The 27185-nt window shown below is 38.8% G+C and overlaps 1 protein-coding gene and 2 long non-coding RNA genes across 5 annotated transcripts in view; 2 read left to right on the top strand and 1 right to left on the bottom strand.

Annotated features, from left to right (window-relative positions):
* Nucleotides 1-27185, top strand: part of LOC110255412 (uncharacterized) — a 117378-nt gene that overhangs the window by 20538 nt on the left and 69655 nt on the right. The window contains exons 3-4 of one of the 3 annotated variants that reach the window (XR_014814934.1): nt 20240-20271; nt 20738-21094. This is a non-coding gene — a long non-coding RNA (uncharacterized LOC110255412). Of the gene's footprint in view, nt 1-16237; nt 20272-20737; nt 21095-27185 lie in introns of those variants that run through there. The other 2 variants (XR_002335570.2, XR_014814933.1) reach the window with 2 other exon arrangements.
* The window catches only part of TYR (tyrosinase), an 87683-nt gene that overhangs the window by 2264 nt on the left and 58234 nt on the right, over nt 1-27185 (bottom strand). The window contains exon 4 of the mRNA NM_001025212.1: nt 6816-6997. Within this exon, the coding sequence (NP_001020383.1) occupies nt 6816-6997 (182 nt within the window). The remainder of the gene's footprint in view (nt 1-6815; nt 6998-27185) is intronic.
* On the top strand, nt 7429-10655 carry LOC146399786 (uncharacterized). The gene is made up of 2 exons (XR_014814938.1): nt 7429-9508; nt 9807-10655. It is a non-coding gene; the product is annotated as an uncharacterized LOC146399786 (long non-coding RNA).

Here is a 27185-nt window from a genome sequence, read left to right as displayed (position 1 = left end):
TCATTAGGAAGGGACAATGAGCTGCAAAGAATGACATTACAATATAAATTATAAGAAAAAGATTTATAACACAGATTGACATTAATTTAAAATTAATAAATCCAAACAACAAAAGCTAACAAAGCTAAAATAAATTTTTAAATGTGAGTTATTTTCATCAAACATAAAAGTTACTGCTTTTAATACATTTTTAAATTATATTGAAAATGAGACTACAAATGCCTAGTTTACATTGCTATTTGTCACTTCAATATATAGTACATTTTAAATGTCTGACAAAACGCAGAGTACACAGAGGTTACATAATAAATAAGGCTTAATTGCTAAGGCTCAGACGAAGTGCTTTCACAGTTTCAAAATATTATTTCTATGTTTATCCTTCGTTCTCCAACTTCTCTTATTATTTCTTTACTTCAATTGATTTTAAGTGGTCTCAAATTTTACTGTCATGCATGGACTCTTTGAAATGTTCTGTATTTCTCAATGGCTTCAACAAAAAAATTAGATTTTCCTTTCTCAGTTATTTGCTTTTGAACCTCAATAGTGCACCTTTATATTCTTTCTTTCTTTCTTTTTTTTGGACTGTGTCCACAGCATGTAGAAGTCCCCAGACCAGGGATCAAACCTGTGCCACAGCAGCGACAAAGCTGGATCCTTAACCCACTGAGCCACAAGAGAATTATTTCTTAATGTCAAAAGTTATCTATCCTCTCTATCTGTGACTCTGCTTCTGTTTTGTAGAGAGGGTCATTTGTGCCATATTTTAAATAGCACAGGGTACTATCTCCAGTCTCTTAGGATAGACCATGATGGAAGATAATACAAGAATAGGAATGCATATATATGTATGACTGGGTCAGTTTGCTGTACAGCAGAAATTGACACAACATTGTAAATCAACATTGTAAATCATTGTATCCTTTAATTTTAAAAAATGTAAAACACGGGAAGTTCCCATCCTGATGCAGTGGAAATGAATCTGACTAGTATCCATGAGGATACGGGTTCGATCCCTGGACTCGCTCAGTGGGTTAAGGATCTGGTACTGCCGTGAGCTGTGGTGTAGGTCACAGATGCGGCTCAGATTTGGCGTTGTTATGGCTATGGTGTAGGCCGGCAGCTATAGCTCTGTTTCGACCCTTGGCCTGCGACCTTCCGTATGTCACAGATGTGGCCCTAAATAAATAAATAAATAAATAAATAAATAAAAAGTAAAAAACAAACAATGCTGCAAACACGAAAAAAAAAATGTTCCATTATTTTTACCTGCTTAAAATTCCATTTTTCTTGTTGCCCATTCTTTTCAGAATAATTACATAGTTATTTTTTGTGCTCTGTCATTTCCAAAGCTTATTCACATGCCCCCACAATAGACACATGAGGTAGTTAGGAATCACTATCCTAATTTAATGAATTAGCGATCTGTTAACCTAGAAAATTTGCCTGTAATATTTAAACTCTACAATGTACGTATAACCTTTGGTATGATGTGCTTCACATAAAAAGTAACTTATAGCTTTGAATGACTCTTCTTAGTCCACAGTAATTCCATCAATATTTCAAATGAACCAGCTTCCTATAAGAGTTTGTCTCTCTCAAAGCTGCTTTGATCATTGATTCATCTCAGCTTCCTTTACTGGATCCCAGACTCCTTCTTTGCTCCTCCGTGACCTTTGGCACGACGGTCTGTGTGTTGTAATTGCTTATCTGTTGCCTTACTTTTCAGGCTTGATCACAAACCCTTGAGAGTAAGTAGTGTGCCTTATGTATCTCTCATTCTTCTATTCATTCATTTAGTCAGTCAGCAATGTTTGCTGAGATACATTACATGCCAGGCAGCAGCTCAGGTACCACATGTGAAAGGAGGAGTGAGCAGAGCCCCTGGCCTGAGAGAAACAACAACTGGAAGAGGAGGCTGACAGATCAATGAATTATTGTTGCAGTGAAAGCATGTGGTAGAAGAAACAGTGGGATCATGGGGAAAAGATCTCTAGATCTGTCCAGGGAGTTGGGGAAGGCATCCTGGGAGATTATCCTACTGAGTAGAAGAGGGAGTTGGACCTTGAGTGTGGGATGCTGATGGCGACAGTACACACCCATGTATGCATGTAGGCAAGCACAACTGAACAAATCCGTGACTTAATAGTCCTCATCGGATCCCATGTGCAGAATGAGACACTCCAGTTCCTGTGAACATGTCTCCTCCTCTTGTTTTTAAAATCAAAAGTCCAGGTCTTTTGAACTATATTGGAAGAAGGACACCCTTAAGAAAGTAGTACCATGTAGAAAGCAGGATTGTATGTACCATCAAAGATGCAACACTTCATGAACAAGGGCTTTTTGGTCTCACCTTTTAATCAGTTATGCAGGCATCAAAATCACCTCCCACTCAATTTTTAAAAGCATCACTAAATTCAATTATAAAAGAAAATGTTTGACTAAGGCAAGAAGAGACATCAGCTGCCCTTTAAAGAAAACACTAAAGTAATTATAAACCCGACTACCTAAAGGATGAATAATTAACTGCCTGAACAAAATTACATCAGGAAATTAAAGAATTTTTTAGTAAGCTTAAAGTTTAGCAGTGAACACAGATAACCTGTAAATTCCTTGAGTGTACAACAGAACAAGCAATAATACATCACATAGAAAATAGGCATTGCTATTGCTTGTTTTAAAGTAAAACTTTAAAAGTAGTGGTGTCAATTCACAGCTGTATGAAAAGTACTCTAGAAAGAGAAACCATTGAAAGTAATTTAAAAACTCTGATTTTTTTTTTTGCCTTTTTTTTTTTTGCGCCTTTTGAGGGTCGCTCCCGCACCATATGGAGGTTCCCAGACTAGGGGGCTAATCAGAGCTGTAGCCATCGGCCTACACCAGAGCCACAGCAACACCGGATCCTTAACCCACTGAGCAAGGCCAGGGATCGAACCCGTAACCTCATGGTTCCTAGTCGGATTCGTTAACCACTGTGCCACGACGGCAACTCCTAAAAACTCTGATTTTAAAAAATTTAACTATAGACTTGTTGTCAAGGGGGAGGGGGGAAGAAGTAGGATGGATGGGGAGTTTGGGGTTGATATATGCAAACTCTTATATTTAGAATGGATAAGCAATGAGGTCCTGCTGTACAGGAGACTATATCCAGTCTCTTGGGATAGAACATGATGCAAGATAACATCAGAAAAAGAATCTATATAGATGTATGATTGGGTCACTATGCTGTACAGCAGAAACTGGCACAACACTGTAAATCAACTATACCCTATTAAAATGTTTAAAGGTTAAAAAACTTATCCTTAAGGAATAAATACCTTCAAAGGCTAATGTGATTCTTTGAGCCTCCTTTCCCTTTTCTCCTCAGTAAAAAGGACCCATTTGGACATGAGGGAAGGAGCAGTGAGGTGGAACATACATGTACAAGATAGACAGCTATAAAGAGAATCCTCTCTTTTGTGGAGTATTGGAGAAAGAATTCATTTGGGCTTCAGTATTTGCCAGTTACGAGCTCTGTGACTAATTCTAGGTCACTTTATCTTCCTGTTCTCAATCTAATTACCTATAAAATAGAATAAAAGCACTACTATATAAGATCATAAAGATTGGCAAAGATGCTAATTTATATGCTGATGTCTCTCATGTTACTATCTGCACGGCAGAATCTCCTCTGAGATTCTGGCTACCAGCTGCCTCAGAGACTAGTCACCCCGATGTCTCATATCACCCCATTCCACTGGGGAACAGATACCGTGGGTAACAGTATACTGGGGAACAGTAACCGTGAGATTCCTCCTTGCCTGGCCCTGCTCCTGTTGTTACTATCTCAGTGAATCCCATCACCATTCATCATGTGCACAGTAGAGACAGGTGCATCTCTAAATAAATGTCATTGGGTTAATAGTGGCTTAAGGCCTTTCTCTTTCACTAGGATGCAAGCTCTGTGAAGACAGAGGCTGCATGTTTACCGCTGTATCCACAGTATCTAAGAGAGTGCTTTGTACAAGGTACTTAACATATGTCTATAGAAAGAGTAAATAAACCAGTAAAATCATCTAGAAAATACCTAGTGTGATAGAAGACTTGAAATGCGTTAAAATATTTTTAAAAATGCCCTGGGCATTAAGAGAAGTGACTTTTTTCTAACAAGCTTTCCTTCTATGTATTGGTAAAGAGACATGATCCTTCATGATGAATTTCACTTGTATACAAGTTAGTTCATTGATTTCACCCCATACCAGATACCCTTTGGTACTCAGACTGGAGTATGGTATCGATTCTGATTTTGCAAGGTATCAGTTCTGATTTTGTAGGGTTCACAGCTTAGGTAAAGAAGGGAGAGGTTCACAAGTAGAAAGATGACTATGTGACTCTAATAAAGAAGTGACTAAACATGACAATGTATATATGTAAAATAAGTTTGTATCTCAAAGTGTGACAGATGGACAGATAGGATCAGAAATTAGCCAGAAAAAATAGTATGATCAAAAGCATGAACCCATGAAAGAGTCTGTTATGTTCTGGAAGTAGAAATTATGAATCCGCAGTGGCGAACCTTTGAAAAACTGTTACCAATATTCTCTTTTCTTTATGTACTGTGGCTCTTTTGGAAGGAAGGGAAAACCTGTTACTTGAGTCTGCCCTTTTGTGGACACACAGGAAGCCCTCCCTTGCCACACCCCCGCCCTCTGCAAAACCCTCTGTTCTCAGTGATCTCAGGATTCTCAAAGAACTGATCTCTTCTACCAGACATTTTAGTATTCCTTCCATTGGTTATGAGCTTCAGATAAAGCCAAACAGGTCAATCAAACCTGTATCTGTCCAACTAACGATTCCCCAAAGGGCAGGAAAACGTTGATGAAATACAGATTCTCCCTTTGCCCTTAAACTGTGGTTCTGCTTTGCCTCATAGTAGCTGGGTGGCCTGGGACAACTAACGTATATTCTTTAAGCCTCTGTTTTCTCATCAGTGATCAGGGAAAAAATAATAGCACCTACTTCATAGGGTCGTTATGAAGGTTAAAGGAAACAATGCATATAGCAAACCTAGAACTCCTGGCGCCTAAAAAGATTCACTATGTGGTAGCTATTATGAAATGACTCAATTTATCTCCTCAGTATACTTTTCCCATTGCTCTTAGTACTCAAACAGGAGATTTTAGCATTCTCCAAATACACAGCATATTTTACACCTCTATTTTTGGTTATTCTATTACTTTAGAATATTCCCTGCCCTTTTCTACCCGCTACCCTTCTGCTCATCCTTCAAAGCCTTGTCTTTCTAGGTTCAACTATTCCAAAATCATTGCTTTCTCCTCTGTGCTCCTGTAGGCTTCTGTTTATGACTCCTTTACTGCACTTAGCACAACCTGATGTCTCACACTTTCTTGCACAATTGTCTGACTTCCACACTGAATTTAGAGGTCCTCAAGGTCGGGAACTATGGTCAGTCAATTATGTGTCACTAAAGTCTAGCACAACAGTAGGAAGCTGGTAACTGACATTCATTAATTTATCTTATTTTACTAATGTGTTTATGTTTCCATGAATTATCAATGCATATAATGAAATGTCAACACTTGTCGAATCCCTCTTATCCACAAGCCACGTGTGGTTTTAACTGTTGTTTAATTGTTGACCATCTTGTGTTACAATGGAGAGGACCCTGTGGTGTTGAAATCTGGCTCTTCCACAGTCTGGTGTTTGAGATTGGGAATGTCATTTAAAGTATTTTAGCATCAGCATCCTCACCTCACTCTAGGTATAATAATACATGCCTAACATCTGGTTGATTAATAGTGCATATATGGTACGTAGCAAATTCTCAGAGATGGGGAGACATTACTCTCTGTTCCTCATTCATCAAGAAGAAACTGACATAGTTCTACTCAGGTAGATTATATAAAGCCCAGATTGAATTACAGTCCTAGGCTTTTATATTACTACCTTAATCATAGTCATAACAATTATTATTATTATAATAGCTGTTATCATTATTATTAATTGGGTTCAACATCACAATGTTCATGAGTTCTCTTGGTAACCCCAGCAGGAAGTTTCAAAGATGATTCCAAAACTGCTAGATGTTTATCTTGTGCTGATTGCACTAGACTCTTTAACATATCACATTCATTGAATTATTACAACATCTCCTGGGGGTATTCTGATCCTAATATTTTAGGTTAAGAAACTGAGAGTCAGGGAATGGAAGTCAAATTTCCAAAGGTCACACCAAAGTCAGTTTATAGTGTCAGATCTCACACCTGTTTTTTTTTCTGATTTTAATTTTAGTGCTCTTCCCATGGTTGCCATGCACAAAATGCCCTGTATTAAGCAGAATGGACAGGAATTTAAAGACGCTTGCAACCTGGTCCATGTAATAATATTTTTTTATTTTTTATTTTGTCTTTTTGCTATTTCTTTGGGCCACTCCTGTGGCATATGGAGGTTCCCAGGCTAGGGGTCGAATCGGAGCTGTAGCCACTGGCCTACACCAGAGCCACAGCAACGCAGGATCCGAGCCGCGTCTGCAACCTACACCACAGCTCACGGCAACGCCGGATCGTTAACCCACTGAGCAAGGGCAGGGACCGAACCCGCAACCTCATGGTTCCTAGTCGGATTCGTTAACCACTGTGCCACGACGGGAACTCCTGGTCCATGTAATAATAAATCAGTGATGAGCTAATGGTTGCAATGCACTTCCCCAATTTAGGGAATTTGGGGATAACACTGTAAAAACCTAGGGTTTTGTGCTCTCTCAAAAGAATCTGGTCACATGAGACTCAGCAATTGTGATGAAAGAAACTGAACTTTACCTGAATCTTGTAGGTAGCTGTAGTCATAGCCTAGATCTCTGGATGAAATAAAGAAGTCACCATTTCTGTAGAGAGGTATAAATGGAACCATGTAAGATTCCCGGTTGTGTCCAATGGGTGCATTGGCTTCCGGATACACTTCAAGAAGAGGGTGGTGCTTTCGAAGCCACTGTTCAAAAATACTGCAGAGGAAAGGAATATTCAGAGTCAGAAACGTATTGTTTGTAAAGAAAAAATGTGGACCTCTCAACTTAAAATAACAAGGCATATCTTAATATCTCAAGCCATGTAAAGATGCCAAATATAGTTTTCATGCTTTGAAAATATTTCATAAAGTACCAGTTCATGCTGTCAGGCCCTGACAAAGCTCACTTACTTGAGATACATATTAGAGGATAACTCTGAAAAAAAGAATTTCTTAAAAGATAAATGAAACTTACATGACAAGTTTAGATGCTTCAGAATGCCACAGCACAAGTGTAATAATTATTGGTTGAGTGACAACTGAGACACAGCTGTAAATTAAATATGTTTCTCATCTCAAAGAAAGTTCACCCAAAGAAAGAACATGTAAAACTAAATTGGAATCAGTACTGGAATTTGGCCATTTGGGGGGTTGTGGTAGCTAGCACTCTTTCAATTATTTCAGCCTCCTTGTTATATTTGGTGAAATGTATGCTTAATGAATCTTGTTGGGATAAAGAATTCATCTTCTATGATAGAAGCTAAAAATATTTACACTTGTGGTTTCTCAACTTTCCTGGAAGCTATAGCATGACCACAGGATCAATACCAAGCCAGTCAGGCAAACCTATCTAAGGCTTGGAAACTGGAGAAGCTGACACAAAGGCAACAAAAACCGTTCTAAGAGTGGGCAATGGCAGTTGTGCCACCAACATCCTGTTTTTAAGGGCAGAGAACCAGAGGTATCAGTAAAGGTATTCACTGTCCAAGGGCACCCTGTGTTCGGCAGAGCAGTTTTAGCAAATGATCTGGTTGCTGCCCTCCTTCCTTGTTCCCACCTATTTCTCAACCTACTTCTCCATGATTTCCTGACCTAGCCAATATCATCTCAGCATATTTATTTCCTGTTTAAATCTGCTAGAGTTAGTTTCTGTTGCATGCAATTAAAAACTCTGACTGAAACCAAAGCTAAAAAACTAAGGGATCAAAAAGGTCCCATAAGAATGGAAGTGAAACTAGGCTATGGAAGAATCGATAGTGGATAATTAAAAGTGTGACAAAGAGAATGGCTTTGTATTATCAGACCTTGTAACAGAGGAAGGAACACTAGGTCTGAAATCAGAGAAATCCCCTTGAGTCCTGGCTCTGTGATTTATGAGCTAGATGACTTTCAACAAATCACTGAACCTCTTGAAGGCTTCGCCTTTTCATCCTTAAAATGAAATTAATAATATCTGTCCTATCTGTTTCCAATGAGATAATCTTTATGCAACTGCTAAAAAGATAAGCTATTGTTACTTAGCTCTAGAATTTAAGCTCAGAGGTAAAAAGTTAGTGAATGATGTGAGGGGTGGTGTCTAAAAAAGAAAGTGATAATGCTTCAAGCAAACAAAAAAAACCCCTTGAAGCACAATAAAAAAGGGAACAAGGAGAGCTCCCTGGTGGCTCAGTGGGTTAAAGATCTAGCATTATCACTGCTGTCGCTGTGGTTACTGCTTAGGCACGGCTCGATCCCTGACCTGGTAATTTCTGCATGCTATGGGTGTGACCAAAAAAAAAAAAAAAAAGAGGGAGAGAGAGAACAAGGAAGACAGATGGTAGCACTGGTGCTCATTTTTTCCATGATGAAAAACAATTCTATTTGCTTAGAGAATCTGGATTTCAAATACTAGCTGTGGTCAAAGTTGTTTTTAATTGTGAATTAACTGAGGGACTAGCAGGCTGCTGTAGACACTGAAAATCTGGTCCATGAATGCCAAATGCTCCTTAAATAGCTCAAGTATTAAATAAGTTTACTGAGTACTTACATATGTTAAGTTTGGAAGAAACATGAACCTGTGTGAAAAGCTGAGTTCTGTGGGTTGTGACAAGGGTAATTATTAAAATGTATTAACCTGTTTAATATCTTTTATTCATCTGCAGAGTGGATGAATAAAAGATATTGTAAGGACTAATTAAGTAACCTAAATGTCCATCACCTGATGGACAGATAAAGAAGATGTCATATATGTTACTTAGTCATAAAAGAAAATGAAACAATGCCATTTGCAGCAATATGGAAGGACCTAGAGATTATCACGCTAAGTGAAGTAAATCATTCAAAGACAGATACCATATGCTATCACTTATATGTGGAATCTAAAAAATGGTACAAATAAATTTATTAACAGAACAGAAACAGACTCACAGACTTTGTAAACAAACTTATTGGTTACCAAAGGGGAAGAGAGGGGAGGGATAAAATAGGAATTTGGGATTAACAAATACTATATATAAAATATATATTAACAGATACTATATATAAGATAAACAACAAGGACATACTGTATAGCACAGAGAACTGTGTTAAATATCTTGTAATAACCAATAATGGAAAAGAAAGTGAAAAAGAATACAGATAGCCAGCTAACTAGCTAGTCAGCTAGATAGTTAATGTATAAATGAATCACTCTGCTATACACCTGAAATATTGTAAGTTGACTGCACTTCAATTAAAAATTAATTAGGGAGTTCCCATCGTGGCGCAGTGGTTAACGAATCCGACTAGGAACCATGAGGTTGCGGGTTCGGTCCCTGCCCTTGCTCAGTGGGTTAACGATCCGGCATTGCCGTGAGCTGTGGTGTAGGTCGCAGACGCGGCTCGGATCCCGCGTTGCTGTGGCTCTGGCGTAGGCCAGTGGCTACAGCTCCGATTCGACCCCTAGCCTGGGAACCTCCATATGCCGCGGGAGCGGCCCAAGAAATAGCAACAACAGCAACAACAACAACAAAAGACAAAAAAAAAAAAAAAAAAAAAAAATTAATTAGGAATTCCCATTGTGGCTCAGTGGGAACAAAGCCGACTAGTACCCATGAGGATGCAGTTTCAATCCCTGACCTCGCTCAGTGGGTCAAGGGTCGGGTGTTGTTGCCAGCTCTGGCGTAGATTACAGACATCCTGCATTGCTGTGTCTGTGGTGTGGGCCAGCAGCTGTAGCTCCGATTCTACACCTAGTCTGGGAACTTCTATATGCTGTACCTGCTGCGCTAAAAAGATAATAATAATAACATTTTTTAAAAGGATTGATTAAAATAAGTAAGATATATGTCCAAGTGTTGGACAAATGGTAAGCAGAAGTCACCATTATTCCCATAGCACTTCTTTCTTTTTTCTTCTCCTCTTGATTCATGTTCTACTGGAAGAACTTTATAACTGGTGAGAGACATGAGACATGCTGTAATAGAAATGCTGAAGCCATGTGCATTCGAGCTGGGTCTTTAAAAAACGGTATTATTCTTTAAGCAGAAATGTGAAAACTGAGGCTTCAAGAAGCTTGGTTTTTCTATGTGTACCTCTATTTCCTCAACTGAAGAAATTAGGGACTGGCTTACCAAATAAATCCCAAATTCTATTCAAGTCTTGTAATTTTATGATTTAGTCTTTTTATTTTAACGTTTACAGTTTTCTTCTTTTCATGAAAGCATTGCTTATTTAGGATATACAATTCAGAAAATGTAAATAAGAAAAAGAAGAAAAGAAAAAATTCACACTTAACTGCTCCCTATTTTTGTTAGTTTTTAAAATATGCAAATATAATAATACATGCTATTTTATAAGACATTATATTTGTATTAAACAATACTTATATGATATTAAATATGTTTAAACAATGTTAATCAGTTTTAAAGTGGTAAGTCTATTTTTTAAGGAGAAGGAGTTCCTATAATAATTGCTCTCCCCCCATTCCTATTAAACTTTGGCTGATTTAGAAACAGCCCAGTAAACAATATGCTACTAGATAAGAGCTTGAGGCAAAACTTGTGCCTTTTATCAACTGAGAAAAATTACTCCGATCGTGCAATTTATAAATAATCTTGTTTCTGCCAAGAAATGAAAAGTCTTTACCTAGGTAGGACAAGGACATCGATACTTAGCACCAAAAGATATAATGGATGAAACTATCCATGTGCTCGCCCACCTTACCAACCTTTTAAAATGAAGGTATTAATCTTGTTTAAATTCTTCTTCAGTGGTTCTCATTTTCAGTTAATTTCATCAAACTATGTCTAGAATGGCTCACCTCGGGATACTAAGGTTTAACTTGGATAATCATACTGACATTTGGGGAAGAAAATTATCTTCTCACCAAAGGTTCATTTAAACTGTATCTAGATGGTTTTCTGGAAGTCTAAGCAACAATTAAATGCACACTAGAGCGTTTAGGAAAAGGTTAAGATGATCACAGATGGAAACAAGGAGCGATGTGTTTTATGCATAAAAGTAAACTGGATGTCTGGTCAGTCCCATCCTTACAACAAAACAAAGGCAGATAAGTGGAAAGTCAACAACTTTTCTTGGACTCATAAGATAACTGAGGTCACAGGACAAACCCCTTCCCCCCAAACTGCAGAGGTAATGCATCCAGAGGAATTCTACTTGCTTTGCTATCAGGAGGAGAAGCAGCTGAATCCATAAACTTAAACACTTTGATGAATGGCTGGAGGTTGTGTATGGACAATTCCTGATGGTAAGTCTTGGGAGCCATCGTCTTGGAGGATTCCCTCACATGTGGGGGTTTTACCTCTAGGAACTCTGCCAGATTTTTCACAGTGAAGATCTGAGAAATACCCTTTCCTGGCTCTGTTGGGGGAGGGAGAGCATGACCACTGCGAAATACCTCCAGAGTCTTCTCTGTAACAAAGCCCTTTAATCCAGGGGAAGTAACTGCTAGAGCCTCATCCCAGTTGGAGGAAGGGAATTTCTCTGAGTCCAGCCTCCGTCAGCCTTCCTGTCTCACCTAACGGGAATTAAAGCATAGGCTACATGGGTCAGAGCCCCAAGGAAATACATAGGGAACTGCAACTAAAAAAAGAGTAGAAGACAAAGGGGGAAAGAAACCAAGATCTATCCCATTGGGGGAATGCTCGCGAAGGTCACAGCCCCCAAACACTGGCCAACTAAGAGACAAATGTAACCAGAATATTGTGGAACATGTTCCCTCCCCTATACTTTACCATAATACCAACAGAGTCTGGTATAAAAACAGTGGCTTAGAGCTAAATGATCTGAAAGGCACATAGTCTCTGAGAAATAGTTTCAACTTGGGTCACAGAATAAATATTGATTATAACCAAAATTATAAAATTAGTATAGGTGAGCCCATACTGATATATTATACATACATAATACATACATACATACATTCAGATATACATGCATACATCTACCATGTGGAAGAATTCAAAATAAGTATGTAGGCATTTTGAGTACGTAAAGCAGCAATATTCAACTCTTTACTCCTTACGTGTGGGCCATGCACAGAAACTTTCTTCCATGGAGTATAGGATGGAGGGAGGATATAGTCATTTAGGAGTTTGAGAAACCTGACAAATATGACATCTGTCAGGTGGTCAAGGTTAACACCAACCCTGGTAAGTGATGTTGAGAGCATGTACCCTTGATATGACATGAAGAGAATGGTGCTTTGCCTCTGTTGTTTTCCTCCCCCAAACATGCAGCTCCAGTCTACATGAGGAAAACATCAGATAAATTCCAATAGAGGGGCATTCTATAAAATATCTCAGCAGTATTCCTCAAAACTGTCAAGGTTTCCTTTCAAGGAAAGTTTGAAAAACTGTCATGAGGAGCAATTTTTTGAAATTGAAATATAGCCAAGAGGATATATTTCAATATTTTGAAATATTGAAAAACAGGCAAGAGGCGGCTCAGGAGACATGATCACTTAATGTAATACAACATCCTAGATGGAATCTCGAAAAACAAAAAAGACATTAGATCACAACTAAGAAATCTTAATAAAGTATAAATTTTGCTTAATAAAAATATATCCATATTGTTTCATTAATTGTGACAAAACTTCTATACTGATGTAGGTTGCTAAGAACAGGGGAAACTGGATGTGGGGGTATATGTGAACTCTGCAACGTTTGTGTAAACAGAAAATTATTCTTAAAATTTATTTGGAGGAGTTCCCATCATGATGCAGTGGAAACAAATCTGACCAGGAACCATGAGGTTGTGGGTTCGATCCCTGGCCTCACTCTGTGGGTTAAGGATCTGGTGTTGCCGTGAGCTGTGGTATAATCAAGTAGGTAGGCCTTAATGTAGTCAGATATTAGGGAACTGATTTGCTTTAGTACATCACTGCTACAATTTAGAATGCATAAATATAACAGAATTCGTTTTCATTCATTTATTTAGCCATTTCATAAACAGTTGAACATATATTCAACTAGATAGTATAGATAGATAGATAGATACATAGATAGATACATAGATACATGGATAGAGATATATATTATGAGCACCTATAATAAACTGATTCTGTGCCAGATATTGAAGTCCTCTGTCCTCGTCCTCCTTGGAGCTAATGGTGGAAATAAACACCGATAATTTCAGAAATGAATCTATAATTACAGATTAGCAAATACTATAGAAGAAAGCAACATGGCAATACAATTTAATGGGGAGTCCCATTGATTCCACAGGCTTTAGGAAAGTCTGATGATGTTGAAGACTGACTATAAGCATACCGAGTATAAGAGTATGGAAGTGTATAAGAATGTTTCTACAAAGGAGAACAGAATTTGCAAGGGCCTTAAATGAGAGGCCCATAGCAAGTTCAAGGACCTAACAAATGACTGATGAATCTATGGAAAGCACAGTTTAAGGTAAGACTAGAGAAGAAATGGGGGCCAAATCCTGAAGGGCAGTTGAGGACATGTGAGAAATATTTGTAATTTTTCCTAAAAGCAATAGGAAGTCACTGTTTCTATCTGTGAAGGTGGAGGTAACAGGATCAGATGACTCTTTAATAAAGAGTGCACAGGTTGCATGCAGGGAAGGGACTGAAGGATAGTCAGAGTTGAGGTGCTAGGAACAAGGGATGAAGAAATCAGTAAAAAAATTATACCCAGGTAAAAAAGATGATGTGTATCTAAACAAGAAGTACAACTCAGGGGTGAGGCAGCATAGAAGACTCCACATTTTTCTGGCTGGATAGATATTTTATTCCCAAAGACACAGATGCGTGGAAAAGCATAGCATAAGGAAGGGATGTTGATATCATGATTTTTGAAGATGCTATGTGCTGATCTCGAAGAGGCTTTTGGGACATTCCGATGGGGATGCCAGTTGGGCAGCTGGATATTTGGACCTAGGAGGTCTCAGCAGAGCAAGATTTGCTCTGTAAATATAAATTGAGAACCTCTCAGCCTGTAGATGATAAGAGAAGCTATGGGAGCAGTGAGACAGATAAGAGAATCTGGGATCATTTTTCTCAGATGTCATCTTGCCTGAAGGCCAGAAGAGATAATCACATTGTCTTTGAGAACCATTGTTTGAGATGCCTCTAGCCAACCAGTCAAAAGTCTAGTCAGTCAAAACGCACTGAAGTGCAGCTATGTAACGTCAAGACCAGTGGTTTTCTATCTTTTCACCCTTTTGGATTTTTTTGTTTCCCAGTTTTGAAATAGTTATCAATTGGAAAAAAACCTCATTATTAAATGATAATAAATGTCTTTGTTTAAACATAATTGTGGGGCTTCAAGGCCTCTCCAAGAAGATAAAATTCAAAAAGCTCTGGCCCACCTCAAACAAGAAAAAGCTCAAATAAACAAGCTAACTTTACATCTAAAGCAGCTAGAGAGAGAAGAACAGACAAGACCTAAAGTTGTAGAAGGAAAGAAATCATAAAGATCAGAGCAGAAATCAATGAAATGGAAATGAAGAAAACCATAGAAAAGATCAATGAAAGGAAAAGCCGGTTCTTTGAAAAGATCGACAAAATTGATAAACCCTTAGCTAGACTTATCAAGAAAAAAAGAGAGAAGACTCAATAAAATTAGAAATGAAAAAGGAGACGTAACAACGGACATCACAGAAATACAAAGGATCATAAGAGACTACTATATGCAACTATATGCCAATAAAACAGAAAACCTAGAAGAAATGGACAAATTCTTAGAAAGGTACAATCTTCTAAGACTAAACCAAGATGAAATAGAAAAGATGAATGGACCAATCACAAGACCTGAAATTGAAACTGTGATTAAAAAACTTCCAACAAACAAAACTCCAGGACCAGATGGCTTCACAGGCGAATTCTATCAAACATTTCGAGAAGAGCTAACACCTCTCCTTCTGAAACTATTTCAAAAAATTGCAGAGGAAGGGATGCTCCCAAACTCATTCTGTGAGGCCACCATCGCCCTGATACCAAAACCAGACAAAGATACCACAAAAAAAGAAAACTATAGGCCAATTTCACTGATGAACATTGATGCAACGATCCTTAACAAAATACTAGCAAACCGCATCCAATAATACATTAAAAGGATTGTACATCATGATCAAGTAGGATTTATCCCAGGGATGCAAGGGTTCTTCAAAATCTGCAAATCAATTAGTGTGATACACCACATGAACAAACTGAAGAATAAAAACCATATGATCCTCTCAATAGATGCGGAAAAAGCCTTTGACAAAATCCAACACCCATTTCTGATAAAAACCCTTCAGAAAGTGGGCATAACGGGAACCTACCTCAACACGATAAAGGCCATATATGACAAACCCACAGCAAACATCCTTCTCAATGGTGAAAGGCTGAAAGAATTCCCGCTGAGATCAGGAACAAGACAAGGATGTCCACTCTCGCCACTACTCTTCAACATAGTTTTGGAAGTCCTAGCCACAGCAATCAGAAAAGTAAAAGAGATAAAAGGAATCCAAATTGGAAAGGAAGAAGTAAAACTATCACTCTTTGAGATGACATGATACTATACCTAGAGAACCCTAAAGACTCTATCAGAAAACTGTTAGAGCTTAATCACAAATTTGGCAAAGTCACAGGATACAAAATTAATACACAGAAATCAATGACATTGCTATACACCAACAATGAAAGATCAGAAAGAGAAATTAGGGAAGCAATCCTGTTTACCATCACATCCAAAGAATAAAATACCTGGGAGTAAACCTACCTAAAGAGACAAAAGACCTCTACTCTGAAAACTATAAGCCATTGATGAAAGAAATCAAAGATGACACAAATAGATGGAAAGACATACCATGCTCTTGGATTGGAAGAGTCAATATTATCAAAATGACTATACTACCCAAGGCAATATACAGATTCAATGCAATCCCTATCAAATTACAAAGGACATTCTTCACACAACTCGAACAAAATATTTTAAAGTTTGTTTGGAAGCACAAAAGACTCAGAATAACCAAAGACATCCTGAAAAAAGAAAAATGGAGCTGGAGGAATCAGGATCCCAGACTTCAGACTATACTACAAAGCAACAGTCATCAAAACCATATGGTACTGGCACAAAGACAGACAGACATAGAGATCAGTGGAACAGGATAGAAAGCCCAGAATTAATCCCACACACCTACAGCCAACTCACCTGTGACAAAGGAGGCAAGAATATACAATGGAGAAAAGACAGCCTGTTCAATAAGTGGTGCTGGGAAAACTGGACAGCCACTAGAAAAGAATGAAATGAGAACACTCCCTAACACCATACACAAAAAATAAACTTAAAATGGATTAAAGACCTAGATATAAGCCCAGACACTATAAAACTCTTAGAGGAAACTATAAAACTCTTAGAGGCCATCCACTCTCTGACACAAACAACAGCAACATCTTCTCAGATCCACCTCTAGAGTAATGACAGTAAAAACAAAAATAAACAAATGGGACCTAATTAAACTTAAAAGTTTCTGCACAGCAAAGGGAAGCCTAAACAAAATGAAAAGACAACCCACAGAATGGGAGAAAATCTTTGCAAATGAATCGACTGACAAGGGATTAATCTCCAAAATTTATAAACACCTTCTGTGCTCCATACCAAAAAACCAAACAACCCCATCAAAAAATGGGCAGAAGATCTAAACAGACAGTTCTCCAAAGAAGACATACAGATGGCCAAAAAACACATGGAAAGATGTTCAATATCACTCATGATTAGAGAGATGCAAATCAAAACCACTCTGAGGTACCACCTTTCACCAGCCAGAATGGCCATCATCAAAAAGTCTACAAAAAATAAGTGCTGGAGAGGGTGTGGAGAAAAAGGAACCCTAGTACACTGTTGGTTGGATTGTAAATTGGTGCAACCACTGTGAAAAACAGTATGGAGGTTCCTCAGAAAACTCAACATAGAACTACCATTTGATTCAGCAATCCCACTTCTGGGGATCTATCCACAGAAAACCATGACTCGAAAAGACACAGGTACTCCAATGCCCATTGCAGCACTATTTGCAATAGCCGAGACATGGAAACAACCTAAAAGTCCATTGACAGAGGAGTGGCTCAAGAAGATGTGGTACATATACACAATGGAATATTACTTAGCCATTAAAAGGAACAAAATACCGGCATTTTTAGCAACATGGATGGACCTAGAAATTATCATGCTAAGGGAAGTCAGTCAGACAATGAAACATCAACCTCAAATGCTATCACTGACATGTGGAATCTGAAAGAAGACAAAATGAACTTCTTTGCAGAACAGATACTTACTGACTCACAAACATTGAAAAACTTACGGTTTCCAAAGGAGACAGTTCGGGGGGTGGGATGTGCTTGGGTTGTGGGATGGAAATCCTATAAAATTGGATTGTGATGATCATTGTACAACTATAAATGTAGTAAATTCTTTGAGTAATTAAAAAAAAAAAAAGCCTCTGGCCAAGCGAAGAGCTACCAGACTCTTATCATTCCACTGCCTCGTTGTAATTGTTACAGACTTCCTGAGCACCCCCCCGCCCCCAACCCCTAGAACCTGGCCTCTCCTTCCTGCTTCCTACTAGGAAAAGTATGTGCCCCACTCCTCACCCTGCCCCTGGGGGCATTCTACTTCCCCAAGAAACCCACAAGTATGTCATAAGACCCCTCTTCCCCCAACCAATTATTAGGTCAGGTCAGTCAGTCTCTCTCCCCTTTGTCTCTGGGCTACAAAAGCAGACATGATCATGAGCTGGAGTTGGGTCTCCCTGATCATCAGGAAGCCATCCTGCTGCCCTAGCAGTCACTCATCTCAATAAAATTATTTTTCTTTTCACCCCACTATGAGTCTGGAAATTCCTTATTCAACCATCACCTACAGACGACACCAATAATTAGAGAAATCCCTCTAAGCTTCAGTATACTCATATGTAGAATTGATATGTACTGTGGTACTATCTACTTTGTTGTTATAAGGACAAAAGTGAAATAAGGAGTAAAAAGCTGAATAATATAAAGGGTAAAATGAGACAATATTCATAAAGCATGTGGCCTAGTTCCTGAAAGCAGTATTAGTTCATGTTTTCTTTCCTTCCAAACCCTTTATTTTACAGAGGAAAACACAAATCTAAATGTCACAGCTATTTAATGGCACACCCAAGGCTATAATGGAGTGGTCTTGACTGCACTCTGTTACTAATTACAGTAAATGCCCTTACCCTCTGTGGGCTCACATAGGGTGATAGCAGTGCTTCTGCAGTTGTAGAGTCTCTTTAGGTACCTCCTTAGGTACTTTCCTTAGGTACCTCCCTAAGGAAGGGGGTCTTCTTGACCTTCCTCTTGAAATGTAAGCTGTCTATTCAGTAGACACCTGCATTAATTGCACCATAATTACCCTAAGTGTTCCTTTGTTTTCAGGATTCATACAGTTTATACTCAAGGAACAGAAACAAGTACAATACAAAAAGATCAGGAGAGGCTGTAGATTAGTATAGCAAATACAACAAAAGAGATAAAGTGGAATCGTAATCAAGAAGAGAGCAGAAAAAAAGGAAATAGCAAACAAAGTTGGTAAGGCGCTTGGGGTAGGTGTGAACCCAGGTCTTCTGGCTGATATACCTGGGCTTCTTCCTCTGACGCTCCACTCATCCCTGCCTGGAATTCTGTTTTCTCCTTCCTTTTTCTCCCTGAGTGAGTCTGAATTACTTCTGTTACTGTCTGAGGCCTTGCATCTGAGGTCAGAGTTTGTCAACAGGGCTAGAAAGGTACAGAAAAACAGCTGCTAGAATATCAGTTAAACACTGCACCTACTTCAAAGATTGACATCACCCTGTTTTCTTTCACTGTGGGAGGGACAAATCCAAACTGAGACAGAGACATTGTTTTCAGAGCAGGCACGAGTACATAGGAGAATATCAGTGCTACCTGCTAGCACAGGAACCACATCTTTTTAATCTTCCTTTACTCTGTGCCTAAAACATAGTAGGTGTTCAATATTTACATGAAAATTGGTGCTGATTATGGGACCTCAAGGCCTCTCCAATGAGATAAACTCAAAGAACTTGAGATAAAAAGTACCAGACCCTTATTGCTCCTTCTGTCCCACTGCAATTGTTACAAAGTTCTTGAGCTCCTCCTTAGTAACCTGGTCTACTCCTTTCTGCCCCCTTCTAAGAAAGGTATTTGGCCCATTCCTCACCCCTACAGGGGACTTATATAGCCCCAACAAACCAGCAAGTTTATCCAAGACCTCTCCTCTCTCCTTTGTCCTTGGGCTATAAAACAGACAGGACTACAGGCTCAGAGTCTGCTCTCCCTGATTATCAGGAAGTCTCCCAGCTGTGCCAGCAAGCATTTCTTATCTCAATAAACTTATCTTTCTTTTTACCCTGCTCTGTGTCTGGAAATTCTTTTTCCAACCCATGCACGGCCACAACACTGCTCTCTTGAGTTTTAATCTAACCCAGGAGAATGAGTTCATAGTGAAGCAATTTCTGTAACATAACTTCTTGATATAGCTTGCTTATTTATTTAAGACTCAGCCTATCAAGGAGTAACTATTTTACTGATCCCACTTTATAGAAGAGAACATTGAGTCAGAGTTGAAGGTCTGCCAATGCTCACTCAACTAGAATGCAGTAAAAAATCTGGTGTTTCATATCAGATTTATGAGAGCTTTACAATTATAACCAGAGCTAGGGCCAGAGCCCAGGTGTTCCATTCCATTAACAAGCAAAAAACTAGTAATAGGTAATTAAAGCAGAAAGATGCACAAAGCTTTAATGCTTTGTTCCAAGCATTTTAGAGCAATACACTAAAGTGGGACCTAGACAGCCTTTGTCATTTTACTTTAGCTGAGAAATGAACATTTGATTACAAAGCCTCTCAGGAGTGCAGAGATAAATGCACGGTTGTTAAATATTAACATTAACATCTAAAGACTTGTGTTTTTTTTTTTCTTTGTGGAACTAAAGCCCTTTTTACTTCCCTCCACAGGCCATGAGCACCAATAGACCAGCACTGGCTTAGTAAGTAACAAAGTGGCAACAGAGAAGGGAGCCAAAGAGAATGGCCTTGACATGAGATAATGGACCTAGGCCTTGACCTATCCATGAGGACTAGCTTAGAATACCTCCTGAGGGAGGCCAGTGAGCACCTTTGAAGTGACTCTGAAAGTGCCGAGTCTTAACTAGACAGCTGACATTCACAGCAAGGAGAGAGAGGCGCTGAGGGAAGAGGTACAGGACATGCTGTGGACACAGGAGAGCCCTGTAGAGTGGGTGAACAGACAAAAGGGCAAACCCCAACTTCATTCTGTTATAAGCAAAATTTATACAAGGAGTCCTAATTTTGATCCTGGTGAGGCAGAATAATAATTCAGGGAGTTAGTGTAGGAACATGGGCTTTGATATATTCTTTAATATGGTCATTAATTAATGTCTGTAACTTAAGGGTTCCATGGAATAACATCCCCACTGGTCTTGTTTACTACAGGGAGTATATCTGTTTTACATCCAGATGAACATTAATCTCTAACCCACCCCTCAACTGATAGAAAAGGAATGAGAGGAATGGTGACTCCCAGCGACTCCCAGTCTAGAGAAAAGAAGAACAAAGAAACCCTAAAGCTTAGGGGGCATGTGCACCTCTAAGACCCCTATTGGTGACAAGGACTGATATAGGTAAGGCCAATGGGAAAAAGAACTGATAGCAGGACCCCATGTTGGAACTCCTGTCTTTAAGAGATTAAAAACCTCCAAAGAATAGAAAGTGGGACTCTTCTTCCCCCTCCCAGTGTCTGTACTGGAAGCTATTTGCTTTCCTGTAATAAAGACTTTTGCTTGCTTGCTACCTGTGTGTTCTCAAAGTTCATTCTTCGGCTTCTGGTAACATCTTTCTAGTAACACTGGGATTTGGGGGTACAAAAAGAAGGCATAAACATAAAATTTCTTCTTGAGAAATCTTGATTCAAATTTCCAGTATTGGTTTTGTGAGAGGATAGGATAATCTCTATAAGCCTCAATTTACTCATCTGTATAATATGGATGATAACAAACTTCAAAGTCCTGTGAGAGAAAACTGCGATGAGGTTTGCAGCACACCTAGAACTGTGCCAACATGCAGTAAGCATCCAACAGTGGTTAACTGCTGCTCTTCTTACACACAGTGGAAAACATCATTTCTGCAATTTAATATGAGGAGCCAATTTTGATTACCTTAGAGGGTTTCAATTTCTGCTCCTTGGGAATTTTGGAGTACGACAAGCAGGGTTGAGTTGTCTTAACAAATAAATATGTCAGTGAATTTTATTTGTCATTTTAAAAAGAAATTATATGAACAGAGTGAATACATGTTAGAGGTTAGCTTCATAGACTCTGAAGCTAGATTGCTTGCATTCACATTGGGGTTGTGACCCTCAATATCTGGGAAAGCTACCTAACTTCTTGTGCGTCAGTCTCCTCCTCAGTATAATGATGACTATGGTATGCTATGGGTTGAATTGTATGCCCCCCTCCTGCTCCAATTCATATGTTGAAGTTCTCAGAAAGTGGTTGTATTTGGAGATAGGGTCTTTAAAGAGTTAAGTTAAAATGAGATCCTTAGAGTGGGTTCTAATCCACTATGACCACTGTCCTTATAAAAAGAAGAAATTTGGACACAGGTACAGAGGAAAGACCATGTGAAGACACAGGGAAAAGAGAGTCGTGACGAAACCATGAAGAGAGGGCTCAGAAGAAACCAACTCTGCGAACACCTTGATCTTGAATTTCTATCCTCTGGGATTGCAAGAAAGTAAATTTCTGTTGTTTACGCCATGTAGTCTGTGGTACTATGTTATTGTAGCCCCAACAGACTAATACATAATAGTACTTATCTGAAGAGATTCTTGTAAGTGTTAGTGAATTAAGATATGTAAAATCATTTAGAATAATGTGTAGAATACAGTAAGAATTACTGTTATTAATATTGAGATTAAAATTATAATTACTGCATTTTTGAGTTTTTCTTCCTTAGAATTTCCCTAAACTTTTATTTTCTATTACCTCTTTTGCTTCTTTAAAGCTTAGGTCAAATGCTACCTTCATGAAAACATCAATGAGACTTACTGTCTCCCTCCTTTGATTGTTACATTTGTCCTGCTGTATTGTAATAATGTGATTATGTGTCCAACAGTGTATGGAGAACCCACTAGAGCAATGAAGTTGTCTTATTGATCACTGCACACCCAGTGTCCGTCCATCACAGTGTTTACTCGCTAATGAGAGGGCAGGATATGTACAGTTCAAAATATGTAAAATTTATGAGGACTGTGTAGTCTTCTTGGGAGAGAGGCCAAATTTTTATCCAATTCTCAAACCAAATGTGAATTAAATATTAAAGAACCATTTACTTAGTGGTTAGCTATTAGAACTGAAAGAAGGAAGAATCCAAGAGATGCTAATGGTTTCAAGTGGGTGTTAATCTCTGTAGATGGTGTTATTCTCTGATCCACATCAGTTAGCACTGTATCTGCCATGTAATAAGCATTGTTACAGGTGCTGGAAATACAAAGTCAAATGAGGACTTGTCCCTATCTTCAAGAGAGTTGGGGTCTGGTCAGTCACACAGCACAGTATAGAATGAATGACATGGGAGGAGAAGGGCCATTAATAGCTTGCATCTTGGAAGAACAGGGAAAGGAGGGAGGAGTTAACATCTGATTAGGTGGGAGATGGGTAGTGTTTCCCTTAAGAGTTCTCCAGAAAAACAGAACCAGCAGGATGTGTGAGTGTGTGTGTGAGAGAGAGAGACTGTGTACAGTTAGAGTGAAAGAAAAACGAAACAGAGAAAGACAAGAGAAAGAGAGAGAAAAAGAGACAGAAGAGACAGAAAGAGGCTCAAACAATTGTGGGTACCTGGCAATTCAAAAATCTGCAGGTTAGGTAAACAGGATGGAGACCCAGGTGAGAGATGCAGTTAAAGTCCAAAGGCCATCTCCTGGCAAAAATCCCTTCTTTCTTAGGGAAATTGGTTTTTTCCTATGAAGGCCTTCAACTGACTGTATGAGGCCTACCCACATGATAGGGGTAATTTACTTTACTCAAAGTCTACTGATTTTAATGTCATATCATCTAAATAATACCTTCATGGAAACATCTAGAATTATAGTTGACCAAATGGTTGGGTGCCATGACCTAGCCAAGTCGACACATAAAATTAACCATACAGGTGGTATCAGGTAAGGTGCCCCACCTCAGGTGACACTTGAACATAAGTTTTGAAACATGAATAGCAGAAGTGGTCAAAATGATAGGTAGGCAATAATAGGAACGTTCTAGGAAGAATAAAGCATAAGCATGAAAAACCAGAGGTATGCTTTGGAGGACTTACAAGCAGTTCAGAAGGGCTGGAAAGAAGAAAGTACGTGGGTACCTACAGCTAAAACAAGATAATGTAAGGCCTTTCTACACATTATGAAAGGTAAAAACTCTGACTATTACTCTGAGTATCTATGGAGGCAGTGAAGGATTTTAAGCGAGGATGTGACATAATCATGTTTAATGAATACATAATTAAATGAACAGCCAATTTGGGGGCCCAAAGGAAGTAGCCAGATTATAGACATACAACCTACTTGTGCTAGAGCCTTTCTCTGAATTTGAAATAAGTGTCCAGGAGTTCTTTACTTCATGTTCCTAGTTAATGATAGAACTCATTTAAGGAGAATTTGGAAATTTTTATTGAAAAGCAATATTGTTAAAAGAAAAGGACACTTTAAGAATATTCGGGAATGAGTAACTACAAATGAGAAGCATGTTAAACAGCTAAGAAATTCAACTGAGAACAACCTTGATTGGCTACAATTTCAAATATATACTATATTCTAACTTCTTAGCTTAGTTGAAGAAAGAGCAAACATGTCCTTGGGGAATGTGTAAGGGAGTGGAAACCAGGTTAAAATCACCTAAGCTCATGATGAAACTTGAAAGAACCTAGTGTGCTAACCAAAATATCAATGATAAGGAACCAAAAAAACCCCAAAGAACCGGAACTCTAAGAATGAGCAAAAGAAGGTATATATGTATGTGTAACTAGGTCACTTTGCTGTACAGTAGAAAATTGACAGAACACTGTAAACCAACTATAATGGAAAAAATAAAAATCATTTATTAAAAAAAAAAAAAGGCAGTTTCAGAGCTTTTTTTTCTTTTCCCATAAACACTTAGGGGTACATTAAGTGGTAAGGCAGCCTGCTATGAACTGCTTCGAGAGGATTCAAAGCCATAGTGCTCCCCATGTGATGATAAGGTACACCCAAGATTGAGAGCCATGGCATTAGGCAGAAATTGACTCAAATCAAATGAGCCAGGCTGCACTCACAGGCCACTGCTAGCTACAGTGAATCTGTGGAACAGTATCCTAAAGGGCCAGCCCCTACATGATGTTCAGTGGGAGGTGGGCTATTTATTTGACTCTCAACAGATGTTCCTGACTGACCTTCAAATTCTCGGTACTCTTACCTGGGGAGTGATGATAACAAAGGATAATCAAGCTGACTTTATTCCCTTCACTGAGCTCCCCATTTACTTATTCACGAAATAATCTATCTTGAGCCCTGTACACACCAAATGCTAAGCAGGGATAAGAATGGTCCCTACCCTCATAGATATAACTCCAAATATTGATAAAAAATACAAAAAACTTCAAAGCCATGTAAATGATGCTCTTGGGAGGATGTGTATAAAACCTATGGGATTACAGCAGAAGCAGCTAGCTAACTACTGGAGTCCAGAAAAGCATCACAGAAGGGATGGTGTTTAAGCTGGATGAGTAGATTATGGGGAAACCACTGCACTCAAAGCATAGACTCATAGGGAGCCTGGGCACAGATGCAATTGAAAATGAAAGTGGTTTTTGTATTAAAATGGAATGTAGAGTAGTGCAGGATCAATAGGAAGTGAGACCAGAAAGGTGAGAAGGGTCAGACAGTGAAAGACCACCTGTCCACCAAGGGGACTCTGGTTATGAGGATGGGGAGGGAGTTTGAATTGATCCTCAGAATTAATTCACTATCTAAGTGCATTAGATAAGGAGTGACCATGATTGAATTTCAATTTTAGAAATAAAATTATAGCAGATGTTATATATTAAATTAAATAATAATGTCAACATGTATTACTTCCATCTTTTGGGGATTACAGTGTATCAGCGGACCAAGAGTGAAACATATGCAGATAATATTAGTTTTCTCAAGATGGCCCTGAAGCCTCTCTTCTTTACAAAATTTTTCTTCCCTTAGTTTGAACTTTTTCATCACTTCCTACTATTCATCATTAGAGTGACACTTCTGAGGCTCATAAAATAATGAAAAACAATGAATGAAATCAGTAATTACTAGGTAGTTATGTATCTGGTACTAGGCTGGGGATTTTGACATACATCTTCATATTATTTCTCCACCAACACTGCACAAGAAGGATTAGTACTAGTAGCAGTAGTGAGAGTTAGCTCACTTTATGTCAGGTACTGTTCTAAGTACTCCTCACATAGGAACACATCTCAAAATAATTCAGTGAGGAACGTTCTGTTGTTCTCCCTTATTTTACAGATGAGAAAACTCCAGGATAAAGATGGTTAAGATGCCCAAGTTTACACAGCTAATAAGTGACAAGTGGCAGGATTCAAAACCAGGAAGCCTAATTGCAACACCTTCTCTTAGCCCTAGTAAAAGTATTACCAATGATGGTATTCACATTAAAACATACAAAAAAACCAAGCAAATAGGAAGCGGGTATTTAAATAACTTCTCTCAGTTCATTTAGTTAATAAATGTACCAGCAGGAATCATGGCCAGTTTTGCTGCACTCAGTGCTTTCCATGACAAGTGCTTCCTTTTTTTTTTTTTCTTTTTTTTTATTACTCAAATGAATGTATCACATCTGTAGGACAACAAGTGCTTCCAATGGTATGTGTTGTGTGCAAGCGTGCGTGCACGCGCGCGCGCGCACACACACACACACACACACACACAGAGTAAACCTGCATGACTTGCACATTTTCCAGTTTAGTCAGGAGAGGAAAAGACTGTTTGGAAAAGAGCTTTTAGGTGGAAAAACCTGTGGCATTTTGCATTAGAAAAGAAAGCTCAATGTGTTCACTGCTACATTCATAAAACTTAGAATAGTGCCTCTACACAGCTGGTACTCAATAAATGTTTGATAAATAACTATCCCAGAGGGATTCCATAATATATCTCCTGGGAATAAGGAGAGTATGTTGTATACATTCACTGTCTAGTTATTGAGTATCTCCCTGGGCAGGCAAGTATAGGCAGTACATATGGTAACGTGGGACATAAAAGGTTGCAAAGGGCAGAGCCCTTCCCATAAGCAATATTTAGGGAGGAAAGCCATTTATACCACTTCTATATGTATCTTTGCATCTTTGGTCAAGGTGCTGGGACGAGTATCTGATGTGGAAAAGTATTTTTAGGTGCTTTATTATTTTCTTTTTGTCTTTTTGGTGCTACTCCCACGGCATATGAAGGTTCCCAAGCTAGGGGTCTAATCGGAGCTGTAGCCATTGGCCTACACCACAGCCACAGAAACACCAGATCCGAGCCGTGTCTGCCACCTACACCATAGCTCATGGTAATGCTGGATCCTTAACCCACTGAGCAAGGCCAGCGATCGAACCCACATCCTCATGGACAGTAGTTGGGTTCGTTACTGCTGCACCACCATGGGAACTCCTTTAGGTACTTTATTTATTTATTTAAGGAATGTGGTTTTTTTTTTTTTTTTTTGGTCTTTTTGCTATTTCTTTGGGCCGCTCCTGCGGCATATGGAGGTTCCCAGGCTAGGGGTTGAATCGGAGCCGTAGCCACCGGCCTATGCCAGAGCCACAGCAACACGGGATCCGAGCTGCATCTGCAACCTACACCACAGCTCACAGCAACGCC

This window comes from Sus scrofa, chromosome 9 (genome assembly GCF_054392235.1).
Source record: "Sus scrofa isolate SSC_HxYL_T2T_F1_AM1 chromosome 9, Sscrofa_HxYL_maternal_Yorkshire_Landrace_v2.0, whole genome shotgun sequence".
NCBI lineage: Eukaryota > Metazoa > Chordata > Mammalia > Artiodactyla > Suidae > Sus > Sus scrofa.
This window is presented reverse-complemented; position numbering and strand designations above follow the sequence as displayed.